At 32.0% G+C, this 26,820-nt stretch overlaps 1 protein-coding gene across 1 annotated transcript; it reads left to right on the top strand.

Moving 5' to 3' along the window:
- Positions 1-26,468, top strand: LOC128670845 (uncharacterized protein). Its single transcript, XM_053746853.2, has 7 exons — positions 1-287; positions 17,840-17,905; positions 21,974-22,164; positions 22,497-22,577; positions 23,859-24,021; positions 24,396-24,532; positions 24,924-26,468. Exons 1-7 carry the CDS (start codon positions 281-283, stop codon positions 25,137-25,139), a joined length of 861 nt encoding a protein of 286 aa, XP_053602828.1. The 5' UTR covers positions 1-280; the 3' UTR covers positions 25,140-26,468.
- The last annotated feature ends 352 nt before the right edge of the window (positions 26,469-26,820 follow it).

The following is a 26,820-nucleotide window of genomic DNA, read 5'->3' on the forward strand; positions in this document are numbered from 1 at the left end:
GCATTTAGCAAGAGACAAACGAAAGGAACACTGGCCGGTGCAGCCTCCTGCTGAATTCAAATTCAACATTCGAGTTTCGAATTTGATGTTCGATTTTTTAAAATAGAAAGACATTATTTTTAATTTAAAAAGCGACAATTAATTATAAACATTAACTGTGAAATTTTAATTGAGTTGTGGGTTTGGATTATATTTTTGTATTAGTGTTAATAACTTTATTATTAGATAGTGCTATTGTGGTTAACCCGGTGACGAAAGAGGACCAATCTAAGACTGAAATATGAACAGTAAGTTTTTTTTACTCAACTTACTTACATTGCATCTTAGGCACGGAAAATGCTTAGATTGCAATGAGTAATTAAATGGACTGATTAGATCATACTTACATCCTTTGTTAAGATTTTTCCACATAGTTTTCCTCACGTTTTCTTTTCATAATAGAAACTAATGTTATTTAATAAATTATAGAAATTATATTAATCTTAGCATTAATAACGAGATTTATTTTCCATTTATAGAAATATTATTAATTATTTAAAATTTATTAATAAATTGCTGTATATTAATGGAAAATATAGTCATCACCACGTTACATTTGCATAAGTATGTACCTAAACAATAAAAACACATAAAATGTCATTTATACTTCGTATGTGCGTATGAGAAGCTCGCCACACCATATTTTATGCATTCAATTTTTCTCGATATGTTTTCGATTCGCGATAGAACAGTCTAGATCAAATCTTTGAAAGAAAAAAGGACTATATGTTAGGATTGTGTAAACAATTCTTATTAAATAAAATAAACTTAAATGTTCTATTTATTAAGTTATATCTAAACAAGCAAATAAAAAAGCACAAACACAAAATACTCTTGTAAATATAGTAGTGCATTAATCCATTAATCGGAAAATTCGTTGAAAATTCATCATTATTACCGTGGCATAGAGTTGTGACTGTGCTTTATGACACACAAATTCGTTACTAAAATCTAGCAGCCATGAAAATAGTAAAAAATATATATTTTTTTACCCTTTTATTCTTAAATAATCAAGTAATACATAATCACCTAGTATTGATTTTTTTTGTAGTCCATACTGTAATATAGGTCCTATGTTGAGGAAAAATGTGAATTCCGACGACAACAGAACCGTAAGCTAAACAGATAGGTATATTTTAGTTTAGTTAGGTAAACAAAAGACGCATGAGATGCTTGCAATGCGAAAAATGTGGATTGTGGACATAACAAAATGCGTAATAGACATCCGACACCTGACTTTATGACGGTCATGCTAAGGGCCATTGCACACTAGAAAACAGGTTAGATCAAAGGTCATCTTAGTTGCAAAAGTGCATTGAAATTTCGATGAAGTTTTTTCTTTATTTATTTTATGTTATCACGTGTCATTAACTACGATAAAAACACGTTGCCGTGAATTTCCAACGGGCACTTGAATATGTCAACATCTACCTTATAGGTACCTATATGTAAATCTGCTATATCTCATTCACCTGAGCGTTTTCGAGGTTTTAAATACATATACTTTACCAATACGGTTCAAAAGGCTAATGTTAAAAGCATTATCTGACAGTCAACCTTCGGGAACAATTGAAAGATAATTTATAGCAATAGGTTAATAGCGGTTGTTTCCTCAGCCGCAAAGTGAAAGAGAATAGAATTTGAAAAGTAGGAATGCAGACCCTGGTCTCCTTTTTTTTCTCTACTTCACAGAGTCGTCGAGAGTTTTTCACCATCTTCTTTATCCCATCCTAATTCTATTCTACTAAGTTTTGTACAAAAAGAGTTTATAACTCATAATTTGATGATAAAATAATAAGGAATTAATTTAAACTATATGTTTTACAAATACTTTTGTCTTATTAACATTCTCTATCATAACCTTGGCAATGGCAAACCACTGCATTAATGTTGCCAAGAGAGTCGTTGTTTTTTCATTGCCATAATGGACGTGATTCTCAGGCTTTAAGGAAGGCGACTATAGGATCCCTTACAGACAAATGAAGCATTTATAACTATTATCACTGACTTGAAACTCCTTTTCTAAATGACCAAGTAACATCTGATCATCAGCATGTTCTTTCCTTGTCCTTTTCAGCCACATAAAACACTCTGTTTCATCTAGAACGTACACGAACGAACTACACGTATCTACATAATATTTTCAGAAAGGAATGTGAAATAAAAAAAAAATCACAGCCAATTTTTTATAATACATACGATGTGAAAAAGGTCATTGACTTTGAACTAGGAAAATCAACACCGCTGTAATGTTACTGTTAAGATACACGTTTTTATTGACCTTTAATTATTAAGTCTGACGTATTTCGAGTCTATGCGTCTGACGTGAAAAGACTGAGCGTTTTTTTTTAATATTGAGAAAGAAAGCCTACGATTTGGTCATATTGAGAATACTGATCTAATAATCATTATTGTTGCTATACATACCTAGAAATAAACAATTTTTTTTTATCTGTGTAATTTCATCTCATGAACAATTTACTAGAACAATATTGGTAAAAGTTACTTTATAAATAGCATAATAATAACGAGTTCCGATTGCCTACAGGCCATAAGACTAGTAAAAAAATCTAGTGACATTTACGTCACAACCATAGATTTACTAAGCCAAGATATCGCTTCACAAAATACTATTAATGGACCTACAATATGAGAAAACACAATTTAAATTTAACAATGCATTTTTTAAATTTAACAATTTAACTTGAATTATGGTGGATGCAACGTAGTGTACCTTATCCATTCACAACAAAGGCCAGTGCCCCCAAAAGTGGGGACATTAACGTGGCTGACGATACAAATTTTATTTTATTTGCTCGCCAGAATGTGCCTGTACACGAGAATGTGTTACAATTCTACATAAAAGGGGCAAGCGCGTCGTGTCCGTGTGTATGACTTTACGCTCAGTCGGAAGACTCGGCAGCGGCATGTGGTATCTAACCTAATATATATCTATAATCGTTATTCAATTAAATTCAACGATCGACGCAATTAAAGCGAGTTGAAATGATAATGTTATTACAAATACTTTAGAATTTTCCATCCATGATACATCTACATCTATTTTAACGGCATCTTTTATAAATAACTTAGAATGTAAACATCTTTGCACGTCATTTAATGTACAGTCAACAAACGATTTTATTTTTTGTATTGTTTCAATTCGACCATTTAAAACAACAAAATTTAAAAAAAGAAACTTAAAACGGTACTAAATTCTTAAAGAAGTTATTTATGACAATAATAAAATCTAAATTATCGTCGCAAACAGACAGGTACGTAATAATCATGATGAGTAATCTTCTTCATAGTCGTATTCCTCATGGTCGGTCGTGGTCGTTACGTGGAATGACGACTTTCTTTGCACTATTAATGGAGTGGTTTGCCATTGCCTCTTCCATTTCATACACAAATTAATAATCAACCAGTGTGCAGGTGTACTCACGATGTTTTCCTTCACCGGAAGCAAGTGGTGGTCTATGAAGAAGTGAGTCAGATTGGTATACAAACGCATGTGGCACTAGTAGGATTCAAACCTGCGACCTTTCGATCCGGAAGTGGGTGTCATAACCATTACACCACCCCCGCTTCAGATCTGCAGTAGTAAATGATTTTAGCAACATAATATGAGACATACAGATTTATACCACAACACATTGCATTTTATGTAGACATTCTTGGAAAAGATTGCTTACAATACGCTTGGTTATAGATATAATATTTGTCATATTTTTGTTTTCCGCTATGTGTACCGTTCCGGTTCCCGCAAAGTGTCCCGTATAGTTCCCACTACGTCTTGTTTCGTTTCCCGCTTACTAACACGACATAGTAAAAAACAAAGTCTCTGCCAGCAGGCTGTCTTATATATAGTGCGATTGTTGATATGTAGATTCCAATTATTATGGTTTTACCCGAGTGAAGTTATTAGTGAAAAAATCTTTGATTCATTGTTATATTTGTTCAAAGAGTTAAATTTAAAACTGACCAACATTATTCTTATCGTGTCAGTACTAACACATTGTTTACTATGTAGCAGTAGACTGAGACAAACCTGTTCTGTCCTTTATGAAAATAAAAAGAATAAAAATAAACTAATAAAATTATAGGTTAGAATACAAATAAACCAAAAACCAGTTTGGAAGCCCTACGCAAACAACGCCATGTGGAACCTTCGAACCGCATCAAATGAAAATGAGAACGAATGATACAAAAATTCGAATGAATATCTAATGTTTTAGGATTCCATACCTTATTTTTGTATTTTTGGTACTAGAAATATTTTTTATTTAATATGTGTAAATATAACTTTATGATCATAATTTATAATCTAATAATTCTGACGTCCGATTTGCTGGGCCTCATTCCACACAGAAACTTTGAAACTACTTATACATTTTTTGTCAGACCAACATAAATTAAATTTATTTTGACATACTCGAGTAATATTATTTGAATAAATTAAAACCTATATATCGAGGTGATAGTATTAAATCAATGAGTTGACACATTCAAAACAAACAACGCTATGGTCTGGCGGTCCTGACGGCCACATAAAATTGCAAACACACTAACTACGTCAAATGTTAATGACACTACTTTTATGTAATAATCTGACCAACTTCACGCTATTTATAAGGGCTCCTGTAAACTGGTATGTACCGAAACAAATATATAATCTAATATTCGCATTTTTTTATATTTACTTATTTAATATTTCAGAAAATTGCAAAAAAGTAAATACAAATGGTGCGTAGCTATCTGGTCTCTGCGAATACACGACGATGAGAGAGACTATTTCAAAAAAAAACATAAAACATTTAATACAAAACGCACGTGAAAATAATATCGAGCATACTTTTTTCGAATTCGCGCGGGAAAAACGTTTTTACGTTGCGCGTATAATTGACGGCCCATAAGAAATTTCGGCTGTGCAAAAGCCTGTTTTGCAGATCCTTTGCTACTTTTTTGTTTTTATACTTTTAGTTTAAACTTCCTTTGCTTTTTTTTATTAGGTATTATGGTACGCAGTGCATGAGACTGAGTGACCGGTTGACAGCTCATCCCAACTAATACCTATTATAAATGATAATGTAAGGTTGTTTGTTACCTTTCCGCGCATTATCTACTAAACCAATCTCGTCTAAATTTCTATACTCTATAGTACGGAGAAGGACATAAACTACTTTTCGCGCTTGAGACGTCCTTAACTTTAACATAAAAATATTTATTTCATCTAAGCACATTCGTAAACTAATGCGCATTATTTTATATTTCATTTCATTCATTCGACCAACTAATACGAAGCAAGCGACAAAAGTTTAGAAAATGTTTCATTTATGCTCTATCTAGAATTAATATACATAATACAATAATATTAATAAATTGCATCATAATTCTATTTACTGTAGTTAATAGATTACTTTAACAAATGTATATTTTCATTATAGTTACTAGCTTTTGCCCGCGGCTTCGCCCGCGTGAATTTCATAGCAAAATCTCAGTATTTTTATTATCGCGTACTCTGTAAGACTGGTAAACATTAAAACAGCATTATTGTAGTGTTATACTTTAATTTATTAAAATAATAGACTACCTGTGACTGGTGTTTTTAATTTCATAGATTATATTCCAATTAACAATTCATTCTAGATTTAATTATTTTTTTGAATATCTTTATCATGAGGCAATCGATTAAGACAAGAAATTGATAGGACACATAAGATGTCTTCAGAAAGATAAGGATAGTGAAACTATCCACTACCCATGTATTATATAATATACATTTTAAGTTGCAATTATTTATAATAACTGCACCTTTTTCGGATCATATAAGTTTGAACAAACACCTCATTTATTACGATGCGAATTGGCCAAGTAAAATAAACAAAACAGAGTCGACGAAATAATCAACAAAAATATGTTGATCTAGAGTCGGTACAGTCAACAGCACATCAAGAGCCACATGCATTGCAAGTTTGCCTATATTACCGCCACATAAGGGCCCTATTATGGTAACTTGACAAGGTTTGTAACATTTGCATTGTAGCAAAAAAGTTCTTTCTAGTGTTGCGAAAACCTTGAATTATGACCTCAAATGCATATGCAACGTCTCCTTTCATACCTGAATTAATATTATGATAAGTCTGTTTGTGCATGGTGTGTACATTTTCTCGGATACGTCATCCTCGAGAGAGAGAACGAGAAAAATACGGATGGAAGAACCAGTCTTTATGAACTTTAGGCCATGAAATCCGAGACGGACGCGACGCAAACACTGAAAAATCAGAATTGAAGACTTAAAAAATCAAAAAAGCCGCAAATGTCTCATTCATTGATTCTCCTTGGAATGTGAAAAAGGAAACATGGCATTCATAGTTTCTTAATGGAATTACTCATATTTTGTAGCGAAAGTGTTAATGTTAGTATTAACTTCTAGGAACCAACAGTTTGAAACGGCCTATCAAACTTTCCCAATAGATAAAAGAGAAACTAAATATTGCTTCAAACTTAAAAGTCAATGTCGACAAAATTGCTGTACGCTTTAGCGGTCATGGGTGAAGTTTAAGTTGCGCAAAGTGCAACATGTAACAAATGATTCCTTGTGTAACCGAGAATGTAGTGAAATCAATTTGAAGTGAGACTTATTATTTAACTTCGAGTAGTATCATACAATTGTGAATGCATTTTGCACAAGTAACAGATTTTTTACAGGAAATTTTAAAAAGATATAATTTAAAAAGTCAGTACAAAACTACAAATCTTTTATACATTGAAGTTCGATAGGTAAATAGCTTCTCTTGTTAAAATGTGTTCGAGTAGTAGTGATTATTGAGAAAGGTATGATGCGAATATTGTTGCGATGCCTTCAAGGTCATCTGTCAATCAAAATATTGCACACAACTTGTCATAAGTAAGAATCGCTGTATCTTTCAAGTTTTCGCAACCTCTCAAGCCTATTAATGGAAGCTTCTGTTTATTTATTAACCCTTTAACCGACACTAAACGAGACACAAAAGAAGTTTAATTGTTATAACGTCTATAGGCGTTAAATGTCCGCTACAAATATATATATGTTTCGGCTATGTCCTGAAGTGGGGCTGCACCTAAATACAACCGGTGTCAGTTGGTTAAACCCAGGTGTAGCTTACTTATCATGGGCTTGACCTAGGTGCAGCTGGTCACAGATGTTTACACCTAGGTGAAGCCTGATTATTTTCAGCTAGATCTAGCCGATATCATCGGAGCGTTTTCCTGATTGTTCATAGAGCGTCGGAGCCTAGATATCTACAGGTTTCCTCATAGAGGGAGGGATATGGAGATCCTCATTTCCCAAAAATTCGACTGGGCGTATTCCCATCGGTGGGTTTCTATGTCTATCTACCTTAAATGAATTTACACTTATGTGGGTATCTGGAACTTCATTGATTCAACCTGGTCTTCATCTTGGGTTTTTCTCGATGTGTGTTAAGTGGCTGAAGTGGCACGACTCGGACATGGGACATTTCGGTTCACAAACTGGCATCTTAACCAATGATCCACCACCGCTTCCAGTGGTTATTTAGACCTAATTCGCTTAGAATTTAGGTTGTTGAGCTGTCAGCTGTGCATAAATACAAAAAAATAATCTGTACATACAATAGTCTCTCATTTTGAAATGTCTTAACGAGCATTGAGTATCAGAATAAATAAATAAAATAAATATATTAGGACAAATCACACAGATTTTGACGACCTCGGTGGCGCAGTGGTAAAGTTCTTGCCACTGAACCGAGAGGTCCCGGGTTCGATACCCGGTCGGGTCATGATGGAAAACGATCTTTTTCTGATTGGCCCGGGTCTTGGATGTTTATCTATATATGTATTCGTTATAAAATATAGTACCGTTGAGTTAGCATCCCATAACACAAGTTTCGAACTTACTTTGGGGCTAGCTCAATCTGTGTGGTTTGTCCTAATATATTTATTTATTTATTTATTTATTAGATTGAGCTAGCCCCAAAGTAAGTTCGAGACTTGTGTTATGGGATACTAACTCAACGATACTATATTTTATAACAAATACATATATAGATAAACATCCAAGACCCGGGCCAATCAGAAAAAGATCATTTTCCATCATGACCCGACCGGGGATCGAACCCGGGACCTCTCGGTTCAGTCGCTAGAACCTTACCACTGCGCCACCGAGGTCGTCAAATGTGTCAAGAATGTGGTTAGGTCGCATCATTAGATAAATAATTTGTCATGTTTTGGAAAAGCATGTTGCGTTAGAGTTTTATTGTGTGAGTGTCGTCAACTCGACCTTCAGAATTCGAGTTGATGTTTTGAAAAAAATGTTTGTGTCATTCGATTTTTTCACTGACTCGTTAAAATTTTATTAGTAAATAGATTTTATTTTTATTTATTAAAAATAGAAAAAATGTTGAAAGTAATTTTCAAAATTGATACACTTCAATTTTATTCTAACTTCATAGGTCTTTAACAATTTGATTTGTTAGACAAATTAAAAAAAAAACCGAATTTCAATATATTCATTTCGCTACAACTTTTGAACGGCGGAACCGATTTTCATGAAACATGGTTAAGAACACTCGGGATAAAATTATCTATGACACAAAAAACTAAAGGAAAATCGGTTCATCCATTTGCGTGATGCCACAGACAGATACACAGATACACAGGCAGACACGTTAAACTTATAACAGCTCTCTTTTTGCGTCGGGGTTAAAAATGAAGTTTAAACAAAGCTGACTTTAAAATCTATTTTGTTCAACATATTATTCTAATAGGTTTTACTGAATACTTTGAAGTCCCTGTATTTGATTGAATTGCATTAATAATTACAATTAGTATATTGATATTTACCTAAAAGAGTATACACTATGACAATGAAGATAAATGTATTTCAAACGGAATAATATAGAGGTAGTAATAACTGACAAGCTCATTATCTACAATAGAATCTATGATATAATATGCCGTAATAAATTACATAGATCCATAGATCATTTTCTTGATCTAGGGCAAATGGTTTGAATGATACATGATTATTCAGTTTGTGTTCATTTTAGATATGACAGATGCTTTTAAACGATAAATTACAGTTTAAACATGTGGTTACATAAAATTATTTACGTCTTGTGGTTTTCAGATAAGTTGTTTTTAATCCCCGATGAATGAGTTATATATTTATCGTGTTTAGCCAAATATCTCAGTCGATTTAAATCTAAATTTTTATTATTTAAAAGTGAATTTAACCCTTCGTTGCTGGAGATAATAAAAACAATTGAAAAACGAAAAGATCGCGTCAATGCGGTCCGCGCGGGAACTGAAAGGATAATCGAGAGTGTTCTCAGCTATGTTTGAAAAATGTGCGTTCAGCCGTTTAGAAATCGTCAGCTCTTAGTAAAATAACTTTTAGAAATCAGTTGAGGTAATTTTAGTTAGTACTATTATAAGGTACCTTGTAATAGTACTAACTGAAATTACCTCCTACACACAAACAAAATATTTCCTTTTTATAATATTAGTACAAATTAGTGTAGATAATATAGACCGTAAGTATGTTGTTTATCTACCCTGGGATATTACATACAAACTTAAAAAATGATATTAGGATCTTTCAATCACGCTAGATTTAGGTCGAACGTATTCATTCTTTTAAAGAAGTAGCATTAATATGTGTAATTTTCTTATTCAACAGCAGGGTGAATGTCACGAGCGTTTTGAACGCCGCCGTGGGCTATCATTAGTGTTTATTAAATTGTATCATACACAGTAATCAATTTAATTATCATATTTTATAAATAAGTAAAGTACTGGTTTAATTTAATAAAAATGATTCTTTATTTACAAAAAAATATGCGACACTAATGAAACGCTACATGCCGCGTTCAAACAGTCGTGAATTTCACCCAGCAGTGACCCCTCATTGAATAGATTTGCCAACCTGTAGATCAGCTTTTCCCACGCGCCAAAAGGTCCTTATTGTATTTTTCTTCCTTGTGTATTATTGGCAAATGTGAAAATGCAACACCACTGGCATAACTTTTCTTGCCAGAACTAAGTCACTTCTACGACTTCAGAGGCTACCTTCAAGACTGATGCACCATTGCTTTGAAAAAAAAACAGCCGAATACATTATAGTACCCATAATAGCAGTATTAACTCCAAAAATGTCATAAACAACAATATTTACAATCCAAAACGACTGGAAATATCTTAATAACACAGCTAGTCACTAGTCCTACGTCATAATATCAAACAGCTGTATTTTTGACGTTACAGAAGCACGTGTTCACGCCCCTTGAATAGAGTTCGCAATTTACTTCGTAGATTGCACTGAGAATCTGATAATAATGCATCTCCTTGGCCTTATAAATCACTAGTGAGGCCCTGCGATAGTAGCAGCTATGCTATGAAATCTAAGATTTTGTAACTTTACTATATTTTTAAAAGATATTATATATAGTATGTTTGGCCGCTTGTTAATAAAGTATCTGGAAGATATATACAGATAGCGTTAACAATTATGTTTCATAAGGGCTAGTTAGTCAATTCCTTCAGGAAGATTTATCTCGATAGTTAACCGGACAGATTACAAAATGATACATTATCAGAAAACGGTAAATCTTATAGGATGTACATAATATAATTATTCTAATTGTTACAGATAATGTACCAACTAGAACAGTTATTTTGCAGAAACTTTATTCGATCGGACATGATAACATGACTCGTCTTGTGTTAAGTTCATTTCCTTATTCCTCAAATGTCATAAAGTTATGGACATACAAGGCTGTTGGAGCAATTCAGTGCTGGTCCAGGAAGGACAACCTTCACTTTTTGAAATACAACATGCATGCAATTCTATCCCCAAAAGACCAAGGTGTTGTAATATTTATGTACGAAAATACAATCGACTGTATGAGCCTTTATGCCGCGTTAAAAGGGGCGAAACTGCAATTGATTTGACTAAGTTGCTGTGCTACTGACTGTACATAAATTGTTTATTTTTGAATAGTATATTTAACTCATGTGATGATGATGTATTTATTATACTTGCCGCCATCGTCTGATTGATAGTATGCAGTGACATTTAATTTGATCAAAGTCACGTCCACGCAATTTAATAATAATTATATATCGATTATTGCCGAAATATTTCCAAATATCCATAGCTTTTGATGTAATTAACACTTAATAGTTCAATGATGAAATAATGAAAAACCATTAGAATTTACTGCTAAGTGTTTTGTAGTGAACTACTTAAATGGAAGTTCCAAGCCTATCATTTTCTGTTTAGTAATCTAATGCTTAGATCGTCGCTGCACTGGTTTTTGAAAGTAAGCGGAATTAATGGGATCGTGACATTGTAACTATAGTTTTAAAATATTAACTTGATTCCTATGACAGATGTCAAATAGTATGAAAACAATACATCTGTCTCTGTCGCTCTCATTTCGAATGTATCAGTTCATTTTGCTGTCATATGACTGAAGTTATATTTTGTATACCTTAAGTAGGTATACAAAATATAACTTGTAAAATGAGAGCAACAAATATATGGTAATCATACAAAAAAATATATGTTATTTATACTAATAAATACCATATATTTTTTGCGAATTATTATTATTTTCAATGCAATTATTAACACTAACATTAAGTAAAGGTTCAGAATTGTGTTACTGTGTTTAGTATATACGTTCTGTTACTTAACAACTAAATCTTAATACCCCCTTTTGTACATACGAGTATCTTTGACTTTCCGGACACACCCCAATATTTTCAATTAATTTGAAAATATATTTATATATTTATTTTATAAACACACAAAAAAGCATATTTGCTTTTTTTGCAGAAACAAAAAGTTAAAAATGAAATAAATCTAAATTTAACTAAGTAAACCTAAAAAACTTAAATAATTAATTCAAATTGTTCATTTCATTTTCGATTGACAGTCAAAGTGACACTTTGTATTTCTTTTATTTTCTGTATTAATATTGACTAAAGTCAGTTCCTTGTGACTGTCGTTTCGATATTTTCACCGGTTATACATACAGTAAAGTGTAAGTCCAACTGTAAGTACACTTCGATTAAAAAACAAAAGGAAAATTACAAAGAGTCATTTCCACAAAATCATTTCCTAACAACCGTAATCAGCTTAAATAATAATTAACCCCAATTAATAAACGAAGATTAAGCACGTATGATATGACGAACAATATAATCGTGTCAGTGACAGTGCCACAATTATAGTGAGCCAAATTGAGACGTCACGCCGTACATGTCTCGTCCTCGATATACCATGACCTTAAAATTGAAGGTATATATAGTACTAACTGATGTCCGCGGCTTCACCCGCGGCAAAAAGTATCGTACTTATTTTTTTAAAACAAACTTAAAATTTCATCAAAAATGGTCTGGCGGTTTAGCTCGTTTCCCAAAGCGTTAATAAATAAATATTCAATGCCAGATCGATAAAATTGATTATTTTTCATAAAACCAGGAATTGAATCTGGAACCTCGTAGTCCACTATAAAGCGTCATCTTTATGAATGGCCTTTTAAATAATAACATATAATTTTCATAGAGACATTCCCCTCAGCGGCCTTAATGTTTTAATTACAGCATATTATGTATTTATGTAGCGTTTTTACACCATAGACGGGGTTAATTCTTGAGATAATTTTCAACTTATTATCAAATTAGTTATATCAAATTAGTTATAAGTTCTTTTCCGTTTAAAATCTACTTCTGCCTTCTGATGACAAGTTTAGGTGGATCGACAAGTTTAGGTCCATTTTTACCGTTAAGGTATCGCGAAAATAGTTTAACTGATCCTTGTATCAAAACTGAAGCGTAAACAAACGTTGCCTTTATAAAAATCATAAGTTTTAAAAATAAACTTGTAACGGAAAAGGTAAAACAATATCGGACTATTCTCGTAAGTGGTTCAATTGCAATGCAACTGAAGTAGTTATAGCTACTAGAAATAACACAGACAATAAACAAGTTTCGAGGATTAATTGTATATGGAATGAGACGCTGCACTCACATATATTTTGTATATGTAAATATGTAATATATGTAATGTAATTAGGGAGGTATAGGTATACCTCCATAATTACACTAAATGTATGCGAATGCGGCGTCTCTCCCCAAAAAAGGAAGCAACTGCTGTCCTGAACCCGGGATGACTTTGATGGCATCCACCATCGGTGGATGCCATCAAAGTCATCCCGGTTTCAGGCACATAATGGCCTAAAAAGACCATTAAAATTCGATAATTTTAATGGTCTTTTTAGGCCATATGTGGTTCGTGAAATGTAAAACACATATTAATACGAAATTTGTCCGTAAAACGTGGGAGTGGAAGTCATTAGCATACTAGATACAAAAATTTCACATAACTACATAGTTTTTCAACGACATATTGCACCATATTATCGCCACGCAAAAAAATCTTGACAATACAATTTCCAGTGATCTTTCCACATTATTGGTCATTATCTATTTATCAATCTTGTTTGATTAAGGATTTTGTACTCTAACTCGAAGACTGTAAGTCTACTTTCACTTAGCATGCGATATAGAACATACATCCGTATGATTTTACCGTGAGACTTTTGATCGGATATTGTACTTGATTTCATTCAGAGATGTGGTAATTCATTAACGCGTTCATTTTACAAACAATTGAAATTGAATTGTTTAAAACTGTGGCAGTGAAGGTAAATGAACAACAATAGATTGAAGTAAATCAGTGAAATACATACTAAAAAGTGTCTAGGTACTTATTTTGCAATTGATTCTTCAACTGGTTTATAGCCACATGGCGAATAACTAATATTGTGGCCAACGGACTCAAGATTTTGTTGATTATTACTAATAGTAGCAAAAACTGTACAAGAGCGAGGATCTTTTTGCTTAAATCCTCGGAAGTTGTATTGGTAACGATGTCATTAGTGGGAAATAAGGAAATTTATATTTACAAAAATCTGTTATATGTCTATTATATGTCATCAAGAAGTGAAGCAGTTGGCTGTGGAGAGAGAACAATGTGACGAACTCCACCGATATGACATGAGCTTAGCTCTTAGATGATGACGGTATAAATATTATTATATATTCGTCTCTTTCCAACCCACGATGCTTAGGTACGGGATGGTTTGAAAATAATAGTTCCAATTTCATTTTCTCTACTAAGTAAACAACTATTACAATAGCACGAAATTATTGTATGGCGTTTATTTAAATATTGTAGTATGAAATTTGTCCAAATACCTAGGTATTTCGAAATATTAACACATAAAAAGCAAATACGACTCTTCAAACATTTCCAACTTTCTAAAAAGTATTCCTTATCATTATCAGATTATAAAGTCTTGACAATTAGCATATGGGTTATACACTAATTGTATACATATAATCTAAGTGTCTTGAGTGCAATAATGATTCACGAAATTTTCGAATGCATAATGTTTAATGATAATATTGATTAAAACACTTGATGTTTGCGCGGATACGCTTCTTCTACCCGACTCCACACTATCGCGGACCAGTTCATCGAACTTGGCGGATTCACCATACATTGCTGGTTTTCATTACGGTAAATAAACGCACTCATACAAAGCACGCAATGTTCAAGCATTCACGACGGATTCAGTCTGATAGTGTGTTGCCGGCATTACGTTATGTCAACAAAATAGGTTGTACTCGTATGTTGTAGGTAGTATGTAGATATATTTATTGCAAATTCGCCTTTATTTCAACCATACCAGAGGTCCATTCAGAACATTGTAATACGCGGTACTACACATTGAGCAGTGACTACTATTTTTGAGTTCGTATGTAATAAGAATCGGACATTTTTTTGCCGATTGTCAAAGACAATAAAGATAAAAAAAACTATATATAAACTGTAGATTCTTGTTATAAGCAAAAAGCCTGTACTACTTATTCTCAAATCGACCAATAAGAAACAAGATCATCTGGTTTCGATCGTTCTCTGCTACCCCGAAAGAAATAAAAAAATTGCATCATACTATATCGTAACGTTTAGGACATCCATGAATAATCAGTAGCTACGCTAACATTTTCAGATCTAGGTAAATCACCACTTGCCGGTAAAACCGGAATTTTTTTGATGATATTTTCTTGAGCCTTAGCCAGTTTTAGCTTTGTTTTTCTCAACGATAACCGATCAAACTGGTTTGACATTGCATACGTAATATAATACGTCTACATTGCACTCATTAATACTTTATGGAAAGTGAATCACAATTAAATAAATCGCGCGCGTCTTCACCTTTTCTTTTATTTTTCTTTTACAGTTTTGATCTTACCGATTTTTTATAAAATAGAATTTGCAATACAGTAATAGACCACAATATACGGACAGTTTTTTTGTCTATTATAGTTGTTATTATATTTATCTATTTGCTGTAGCTAGATAGCTAGTATATAAGTTTGTTTGTCTTCACCTCATCACGCTCTATCTATTCAAACAATGTTCTTGAAATTGTGCATACATGTAGTTTGAAGTATGGAGAAGGACATAGGGTACCTTTCATCCTGGAAAAATACTATTCCCGTGGGAATTCACACGGGCGAAGCCGCGGCCAAAAGCTAGTGCTAGAATATAAACTACAGTAACGTTTGTGTATCGGACAACAATATATGGGAAAACGATATATTTTTTACATAGCTATCAAGTCTCACTGCTGTACAAAAGCCTCCCCTTTCTGTTTCCAACCACTTCTATTCTTCGTCAGCTTTTGCCATCCTTTATCGAAGACCGACAGTTCGTCAGACGATCACATCTTCGCCTTGCCTTGAGATCATTTTCATCAGTCGGGAGCCAAGTAGTCACTCTTTTGCCCCACCTACAAACAAAAATATATTGACCTTTTAGACAGACAAAAAGAAAAAATAAACTTGTTAAGTTTGTCGATTCATTACATTAAAATGCAGCGTGTAACTTAAATTATAACCAACACCTGTTGAATTTTCGAATAAATATTTGCACAATATATTAAATTCGAAAAAAAAAAACGTATAACGTAATTCTGTCATTATCATACTGGTTGTATTTCTAATTCTGTCTCTCACTACATCTAGTCACAATACTTCAGATTAGACATGCGATTCTGTTTTTTCAAAATTGTATTTCATATAAAATGGCACTTCCTACTTTTCTTCCTCCAATTCACACTTGACGAAATCAATCTATGACGAATTTACCAAAAATATTTAATGTGACTCATCAGAAAACATCGAATATTAATTCAATTACTTTTATTTAATTTAAATGACTTTGAAAGTTCAGCGAGTTAAGATTCCAATGAAACGACTTCCGATTAAATTTTTAGAATAATTAGTAATGTATTCTTGAACTGTCATTAAGAAGTAAGTTACTTGAAGCATAAATGTTAATAGATGGCACAGTCTTCTGTTGTGTTTGGTCGGAGTATTTTCTTCTAAGTGTTCTTTGATAATCAGAATTAGGGAGTTTTACTAAAGGTTAGTGTTTTTTTTTTTTTTAATTTTCGATCCTTTCAAAATTATAAATGAAATTGTGATAATATTCGTATGATTTGAAACGGTGATTGAAACGTGAAAAAAAAATTATATATAGATATATATATCAAGCAATTTATATGATACTTTTATGTTTGCCTTTGTGAAATGTCGTGTCTTCATTGATTCCTACGATCACTATGTGCTAAAGTAGATCAAAAATCTGTCAAGTGCGAATCAAAATACGTTACAAATATCGTTAATATTAATTATTATCGTTATTGTATAGACATAGCCTACAGTAGGCTATGTCTGTACATACATAGGAAACATTAAAGCAAAATAATTATGGGGGTCTTTATGGGCCTAATAGAAGACAAAACATTTTTTTATATTTTTTGTCTGGCTCTCTCTATCTGTATGTTTGTTTGCGCATCACGCAAAAACTACTGGATGGAATTTGATACGATTTTTACAGTTGTATAGCGGAATATCTAAATTCAAATCTGGTATATATTCATTCATAGCGATGAAGCGCGAGCAAAATCTAGTATCGAATATATTATTTCCTTATTGTTCCGTACATTGACGCCTGAAAAAGTGGTAAATTTAGAGATGTTTTAAACTGTGGTTAGATAACAAAAAAGTTGATCGAACATCGTCATCAAGCACAATGAGAATATAATTAAGAAACGTAATTCTTCAAGAACTGTCAATTTAGGCGGATTTTTGTAACCGCAGCTTTTTACGTAATCAGTTCTCCACAGTTTTTATCAAAATATTAGTATATATGATTGACCAAAGAACTTCAAATTCAAAATTCGAATAATTTATTCAAGAAAGACTTTCACAGGCACTTTTTCACATCAAATTTTATATTATATAATATGCCAGTATTTTGTAGTAAAAAGCTACTAATTGCTGGCATTTTGGAATGAGAGGAGAAATGCCGAAAGAAACTCATCTATACAGTTTTGGGTTATCATGTCAGAAGGGCTTAAAATTAGTGATTTTTCTAATGGTACATGGTCAAAAAGTATACAAAAAAAAAGTTATGATAGTCACTGAGTACTGATAGAAAATAAAATACTTACATATAAAACACAATTAATCTATTGAATAATATAAAAGGGAATCAAGCAAGAATGATTTCTCCATTTATTCTTGAAACAACATTTTAGAAATCGCGCGGTAATTTCTTTGTGATGTAATAAATCTTAATAAAAGCAGATTTTTTAAACAAATAGAATATTAATTTAATTTTCAATTGTTACAGGCGCTAACTCGACTTTCGATATGTCTATCGTAGACTCCTACAGAAAGTTCATGGAACGCAACAGCGGTAAGTATTTTTTTTTTCTTAACAATTATGCTATTTTTTATAAACCCTATAACTTTTCAATAGTTAAGGCCATAACTACCATTTTTATATAATCATTGCTATTATTATATAATCATAATAATTTTTGGTATTAACCAGTTATCTCTATAATCATTTTAAAACCAGTCCGTTTGTCAGACATAAGGCATCATCAAAATATAATCCTTTTCTTATGAAATAAATTGAACTTTGCTCTCATCGGTGGAGTATTACCGTATCCGTCTGTCTTCTGTCACCGTGTTTACTGGACGAAAAGACATCAGTTTTCCTTTCCATGTCCTTCGACGTCCTTTCCCTTTAATGAGTCATTTCATAAAATTTCGTGTCCCATACGGTGGCAAAATATCTTTCCTCAACAGTAATAAAACTATTTAATTCATACGAAAACATTCCTTTCCATATATCAATTTGAAAAGCTTAAGTTTTAAATCATCATAAATATTGATTAAGATAAATTTTTACTCACAAAATTATAGTTTCATTTCCTTGGAAAGTTGATCTTAACGTTTATTTCTAATGTAATCTTCAAAACTATAGGCAAATTCTGATATTGAGAAATAAGTTAAACTCTCTTTTGAGACCTTATAAATAGTAGAAAAAGATTTTCCAACATTTGCATTTTTTCAATTTTGGCGCTAATCACCCAGGGTTACCGTTACAGCGGCCTCATTAATATCAATTTTATTATGAAAAGATGAAATTAGTGAGCGCTTTTAAATAACAAATTGCTTCGGATCTATGTTGTGTGTAATTGCTCATCCTCTATGAGGAAAGTCAGTATCCTAGTGTAGTGGAGACATTACAACGGCGAATAGTGATATCATAAAAAATAAAAATACCCTCACATTTACCTGTCATTAAGTCATCGCTATGTATTTAAGTACCCATGTTTACAATCCGAGTACATATTAAACACAATGTGTGTTCAACAAAGAAATTATGAAGTATTTGCCCATAGACGAAGGAATTAAGCGGTACATATTTAAACAATACGTAAATTAGAATTGCGTAATGTGATGTATCATACCTACTCATGTTAGGTATCTATCTGTTATCTATCTGTCTGTGTTGAAATAAAGAAAAAAATTTGTCCATGTAAAAATAAAAATAAAACTTCATTATTTTTAAAGTACATAAATATTTATTTTATTATTCTTCTTTTTACGACGCAAAAATTTTACACAACAAATTGTTTTTTTATTATTTTAACTGAGTCTGTACAGTTTTGTGTATATATTTGATTTCTGAATTTCTTACTTTGAAATAGGAAAGTAAAGTAATAACTATTACCTAACAGCCTACAATATTACTTTACATTCCTATAGGCTGTACTTTTACTATTATTATTTGAGTAAAATATTCATTTGTATTCATACTATGGTCTTCAAAGTTTTTGAATTTTATCGTACTGGCCGCTGTAGACCTTGGTAGGTACTATCTACTTCATCGTTGTTATAATGACAATATTAATTGCTATATTATGCCAACTTGGATGCCAACCATGAAGACGTAAAAGTGGGAAAGCGGACCCTGGCCTCCAACGCATAACTGCTGAGGAAGAAAGATACTTACCTATTGATTTTTGAATTTCACATTTTCTTATAATTTCTAAGATTTTATTAGAATAGTATCAATTTATAATTAAAATAATAAATAAATATATTAGGACAAATCACAGATTGAGCTAGCCCCAAAATAAGTTCGAGACTTGTGTTATGGGATACTAACTCAACGATACTATATTTTATAACAAATACATATATAGATAAACATCCAAGATCCGGGCCAATCAGAAAAAGATCATTTTCCATCATGACCCGACCGGGGATCGAACCCGGGACCTCTCGGTTCAGTGGCAAGAACCTTACCACTGCGCCACCGAGGTCGTCAATAATCACGCGTTTGGTTAACATTAAAACTAAATAAAAACAAAATGCTTCTGCATAAACATAAAAAAAACAATGCGCACTGCGTGTCTGTCAAAGTCTAACAATTGACTTGTTAGAAACAGGAACATCAAAAGAGGACAAATCTGTTTATTATTGTAATTCAATGCATCATCTTTTGTATAATATTATTACTGTGACGGCTAAGGTGTTTATGTTTGCACTAGCTGTCGACAGCGACTCCACCCGCGGCAAAAAGTAGCCTATGACTTTCCAGCCCTCCAACTACCTATACACACAAACAAGTTTATTTGTTAGACAAATTAAACCCCCGACTTTCAGTATTCATTTCGCTACAACTTTTGAACGGCTGAACCGATTTTCATCAAACATGGCTAAGAACACTCGGAATAAAATTATATATGACAGAAAAAAATTCTAAACGAATATCGGTTCATCCATTTGCGAGCTTCAATCCCACAGACAGGTACACAGATATACAGACAGACACGTTAAACTTATAACACCCCTCTTTATGTGTCAGGGGTTAAAAAATATCTCTATCCGTTGCCCCGTTTTTACGTGAAAGACGGTCATGTTGAGTGACAGACAAGTTTTTCACGAAAGAGTAGTTTACCACGCACGGTGTATTTATAAAGTTAAACAATGAAGTAGCAAAAGTTAAGAAATAAAAAAAAGAGGCAATGAGATCATTTACATTACATTATTCTTTGTCCAAATATAGCATGAAGCTTATAATAAAATATAAAAATAGTCTAGTTCCACCATACAAATAGGTTCATTAAGTCCATCAAGTTTTATTATGCAGAGTTAGAACTAACCATGCCACAGCACGTCACGACGTCACAGCACATTCTAGCTCCGTTGTGCTCTGTTGGTTTCTATAGGTTTTGACACTGACGTGCATTGACGTATATACAATATCTGCGTTATCCGTCGACGGACGTCAAAATGACGGAGCGCTACTGAGCAATGGGACTTGAATCGAAAAAATCTTATTATACAGCCCACAGTTTATAGTCTCTTCGACTACTAAAAATAGCTGAAATCGATATACTTAACATAAATGCGTAATTTCTGACTATGTTAATGAATTGAATCAATCTCCGATTTATAGTCTATTTTAGTCTAGATGTTGAGTTATTCACTCTATGGGTCACGCGATTGGCTATGCTTCGTTCAATGGCATGAAGGTCAAGTATGCCATCACTTGGTATTTTATAACAGTTTATAGAATCAGTGCCATATTAAGTAAAAATTCAGTTTTAAGCTATCTCTCTCTCTCGCACCTTCTCGTATGTTGTCATTCGGGGCTGTGACACCACGAAGCCCAATGTTAGCTTAAAAAAGTAGATTTAAATTAAAGTTGTAAATTATTTTTCTTATTGTTTAGGTGATTTATTTTGACTAGATATTTATACCCTTCCCTTAGCCACCTCGTACGAGATCCCCTAAAAGACATGGTGTTATTATTCCACCTATTTCCTATTTTAACTTTCTTTCATTAAAAACAAGATAAATTTTGGCATTTATTTGAATTGAGAATGATGACATTGAACGACATGTTTTACTTTCAACTTTTCAATTTAAAAATATTATAATACTACTAAGAAGTTAATAATTTTCCTAACTAAATTCATATATTTAAATATAATTTTAAATATTATTTTTGCATGCATTGTAAGATGAAATCAAAACCATCAAATCGTTTCGCGTATGCAGCCAGCAGCCAGTTAGCCGTGACTCAATTTGAAACATGATGACCTGAGTCTGACGTTAGAGCTAGCTAACTAATCGCGTGAATAATTTACTGTAATAATGAGCTAATTATATAAAATTATTTTCAACAAAGGCCTATGATATAATGTTTTAGTTACATACAAATTATAATGTTGATAAATGAATTTCTGCGACTTTGTTCGAGTAAATGTTGATTTACATTATAATTTAAAAGTTATTTAATTTATAGTCAAGAGTATAAAGACAAATATGGGTACTATTCATTTCGAAAAAATATAGATTTCCGTGGGAAATAGGAAAATACAGGCGAGCAATTCCGGGGCAAAAGCTGGTGTTTATACGTCGGGGTTTTCACTTTAATTTGTTTTTTATTTTATTTCAGATCCTCGAACCGAGAACTGGTGGTTGATGTCGGGCCCAGGACCCCTACTAACGATCCTGGCTACGTACCTGTACTTCTGCAACTCAGTGGGCCCTCGCTACATGAGGGACAAAAAGCCTTATGACCTCAAAAATATCATTATCGTGTATAATATATCGCAGATTCTCATGAGCATCTTTTTGGTTTACGAGGTAAGTATTTTTATAGAAAAACTTTTTCTTTTTTGTTTTTATTTTTTGACTTAGTATATTGTATGACATTTATCAAATAACCTATTTATTATAAAACAAACACTATGTACCTATTAAAAATTAAGAATGAAATGAATTCAAAAATTGTATTTTTTTTTACATTCTACTACAACAACTAAAAGAAAAACGAATACTTTTTGACTTAGAACAATTGTTTTTAATTTAATTCTCAGCCTTTCTGTTTATATACTAAATGTTTTGCTTCTGAAAAATTCAATTAATTATTTTTTTTAGCAATTGTTAATTATTATTTTATTTTATTAAATTTTCAGGGATTAGTTTCGGGATGGTGGAATGACTACAGCTTTTCCTGTCAGCCAGTAGACTACTCAGATAATCCAAAAGCTCGAAGGGTGAGTTTATATAATAGTATGGTTTACCCAAACGCACAAGTTTACCTAAATTGTAAAGTAATAATCATTAGACAATGTATATGACCATGTAATAAGACAGTTCATTATTATAAAATTTTTCAAATAGAAATATAATATAGCTATTTTTGAAAATAATAATAAGATGAAAAAAATCTGGAATCGAGCTAGAATTGAACCCACGCCCCTGTCTATCCGGGACAGGCGCGGATTCAATTCCCGCTCGATTCCAGATTTTTTTCATGTCATTATTATTTTCAAAAATAAGTTAAAAAGCATTTGTGACATGTATAACAAATCCATTATAATATACCTATTATTCATTAAGTGTTTTCCTGCATTGTTACGAATTTTCCGATTGAAGAATATTGAAATAGCCAAGCTACGTTTTGGAATTCAAAATTCAAAACAGAATTGACTGAATATCACCAATCATAATTCGTGGTAACATCTTTTCTTTTGACCTTAACAAAAACCTTAGAATCTGACATTCAAGGTTGTAAGAACAAAATTGCAAATAAATACATTTTTTACTAATGATATTATCCTTATCATACGCATAGTCTTGTGGTCACCATTTTTTACAACAAATTAAAAATAAAAAAGTTGACGTAGACAATGATTTTTCCCTATGAGTGAAAATTCCCACGTAAAACCCTAATAATTTTTAGTTTCACATAGTTTTATTTTTTATACATACTTATATTGTAATATGTATATAAACTAAAACTTTTTGTCATTTAATAAAACCGATTGTTTTGGTATTTTGCATACCTGGTTCTATGATTTAGACGACAAATATAATATCTAATTGGGTAGGTCATGTAGTCGTAGAATATAAATTATGCATTAAAATGCATCTAAGATCTGGTATTGAAAATAATTCGAATGTAAAATAATAAAAAAAAAATATTTTTTATTAAAATTTCTTATGTTAAGTCTGACTTTCAATAATTTGATCATTTTTCTTGTGAAGAATTCATTATATTATTGTTATAAGATCGTGTAAATCGTCTGGATCTTAGTCTATTTTGTCTAACATAAAATGGACAACTCTCAAAAAATCATCCAGGTCAAGGAGTTCTCAATCAGGAGCCGATCCTGAGTTCACTACCAGATATTGCATATTATAATAATATATTCTCCCAAACCGAACGTTGTATACACAATTTGAAGAGTTGCAAGATTCCATCCGAACATACATAGTTACTATCATATTGCAACTTAAACAAAAAGTTTCAAAAATTTGATAATGATTTTTAGATGGCGGCAGCTGTGTGGTGGTACTTCACTGCTAAGATCATTGAACTATTGGACACAGTGTTCTTCGTATTGAGGAAGAAGAACCGACAGATCTCGTTCTTGCATCTGTACCACCACTTCATGATGCCTATCTGCGCTTGGATTGGAGTCAAGTTCTTGCCAGGTACTTAAGTATTTAGATATATTAATATTTATTATTTTATTAACGAAAATGACATCTAGTCGACCCAATGTTTGCTGCGCCCTTGGACAGGGCATCGCTTCTTCTTTGAGTCACGGAGGCCGTCAAATTATCTATCATGGATAAATATTTATTTTTATCTTAAAATTTGATTCAATAGCTAAGCGTAACTGCCTCTATACGAACTTCTAGTTGCTTTTTATAATTCAATCAAAAAAAACCTGTCACTATTGAATTTAAACAACTAGAAATTCATATTACTTACATGAATGTATATTTTTCGTTTATCTCTTTTAAAATAGTGACTATATTCGTAATACTGAATACTTTAAAAATATATTTTTTTTATATAACAGGTGGCCACGGAACGTTACTGGGCGTAATAAACTCATTTATCCACGTCGTCATGTACTCCTACTACCTGATCTCTGGACTCGGGCCCCAGTACCAGAAGTACCTTTGGTGGAAAAAGCACGTAACCACAATTCAACTGGTAAGTTTCATTGAACTTAAATGTTTGGTATTTTTTGGAAATTTTCAATATTCTATAAATTCCAGTTTCGTCAATAAAATAGATTTTTTGTCTCATTTTTCAAATAAGTTATTTCGTATTGTTTTTTAGAGCTTATTTTATTGTTTGTCATTACATTATCGTCCAGCACATACTCGTAACGAGTTTGGGCCAATTTAATTCTTGTTAATTTGAACTCCACTTCAAAAAAAATAAGTCCAAAAATAAAATCTATTAAATTTATAGGTTTATTACTACTTTATAGGAAGTCTGCGCGAGCACCAGACGAGTGATCTGTCCTCCCATACTGGGATCATTTCACCCAGTTCCCCGTAAAAAATCATAGTTACGAATGTTTTCTTCTCGTTTCTAGGTCCAGTTCGCCATAATCTTCTACCACAACTTCAGTGTCATGTTCAGTGACTGCAACTACCCGAAAGGCATCAACTTCCTTCTCTCTCTCAACGCTGGTCTCTTCATCTACATGTTTGGCAACTTCTACTACCAAAATTATGTGAAGAGCAAATCAAGAAAAGAACAAGAAGTCACTGGGAAAACTGTTGTCGCTAATGGCAAGAAAGACTGCTAGTGGCGTATTTTATCTTAGTTTCAAATTTACGAAAGTTATGGCAAAGTTCTTGGGTATTTCACAATATTTTTTATATTTGTCTGAGCAAACTACGGTCAATTAATTTCAACCGTGGCACTACCAACACTGGTAGGAGCACGGTTCATTTCTAATTTTATCCAAAGTTGGATTCAGATCAATTAGATAGTTGTTTCTATATTTAATCTGTGCCATAAAGAAGCTTTGTAGGTGATATGGATCATTTTATCAAATTTTATATTATTTAAAAAAATAGGTTTTTGGGACGACTTAATTGAAAAAATTATATCATTTTTACAAATTTATTGACACTGATAAAATTTTATGAGTGTACAATTAAATACAGTAGTTATCTTTCATATACAGCCAATATAATGTAGCAGGAGAAAATATGAACTAAATCAGTAGAATGTTAAGGAGAATGTATATAATATCCAAAAATCGCTACAGTTTGATAACTTCTAGAGTAAAAATGAGGTCCCCTAAAAACTTGATATATTTTTACTTGATATTGATTTGTTTTGACTGATCCTTATTTTTACTAAATATTCCTAATAACTACACCTATCATATAGTTTCTGAGCAAACAAGGGCAAGCCATTCTTTCGTTTCGTATGTGATAATTTAACTATATTTGTAGAGAATACCTATACAATTAGTTTCAGATATACTTAAGTATTTTTTAGTTTAAGCATAGAATATAATTTATTAATATATAAGGTAGTATCATTCAACAGCCAGCTTGTGTATGTGTTTTCACTTTCTTGATTTTAGTGTTTATGGTAGCTATTTATATATTTTTGTTTTTTTTTATCTACAACGCTGTAATTTATATAATCCCACCGTTCATATTACGATTTTTATATTCCGCCATTTATACATTTCATAATAATGTATTTACAATATTAATGGTATTAAAACATGCGTGAAATATTGGGAAGGAATTTTATTTTAAAACATCAAAACATGTAATTTAGCTAACTAGTTATTGAATTATATTCGAAACAGGAATCATACAAATAAAATTAAAATTATTGACATTATGTATAATTACCACATGTTCTAAATCATAACGGGCAATATGATATATCAATTTATTTATCTCTTTAACTATATTTTTAAAACAAGTACAATCTTCTATTAGTTTTGACAATATTGATGTAAATATTAGTGTTTGAATTACTTAAATAAAATGACAAAAATCATATCTTAATTTCGAGAGAATTTTAAGAGGGAAGGACGTCTATGAAAATCATGATGTAATGAGACTTGCTTGTATGAAAGATTTTATAATATACCTTATCAATATTTTATGCTGTTTAATTTATTACACCTGTGTGTATACTGCCTTATCTAAAATCACGAATTTATACACTCTCAATTTCGAATTCAACTTACCTAAATACCTAAAGGGAAATTTGATTTGAACAACAACTGTAGTTTACCATAAGTATGAAGGCCGTTATTCTATTACCAAATGTGATAGAACACTTGCTAAAGCGTCTAAAATACCTATATATCATACTTGCCTAACCATACTTACTTTTCATATTTAAAACATCATTAGGAATACTTTTCAGATGGATTTGTGCTTTTTCGCAATGCAGTTTTATTCCGTTTATATTTCACACGAAAAACGGCAAAATACGAAAGTCTCCCTGTC

The sequence above is a fragment of the Plodia interpunctella genome, chromosome 6 (assembly GCF_027563975.2).
Source record: "Plodia interpunctella isolate USDA-ARS_2022_Savannah chromosome 6, ilPloInte3.2, whole genome shotgun sequence".
NCBI lineage: Eukaryota > Metazoa > Arthropoda > Insecta > Lepidoptera > Pyralidae > Plodia > Plodia interpunctella.

Bases quoted from the DNA above. Each gene is read 5' to 3' on its own strand.
- LOC128670845 (XM_053746853.2), top strand. The intron at 17,906-21,973 runs GTAAGTATTTTT...ATTTTATTTCAG, and splicing joins GTTCATGGAACGCAACAGCG to ATCCTCGAACCGAGAACTGG. The intron at 22,578-23,858 runs GTGAGTTTATAT...AATGATTTTTAG, and splicing joins ATAATCCAAAAGCTCGAAGG to ATGGCGGCAGCTGTGTGGTG.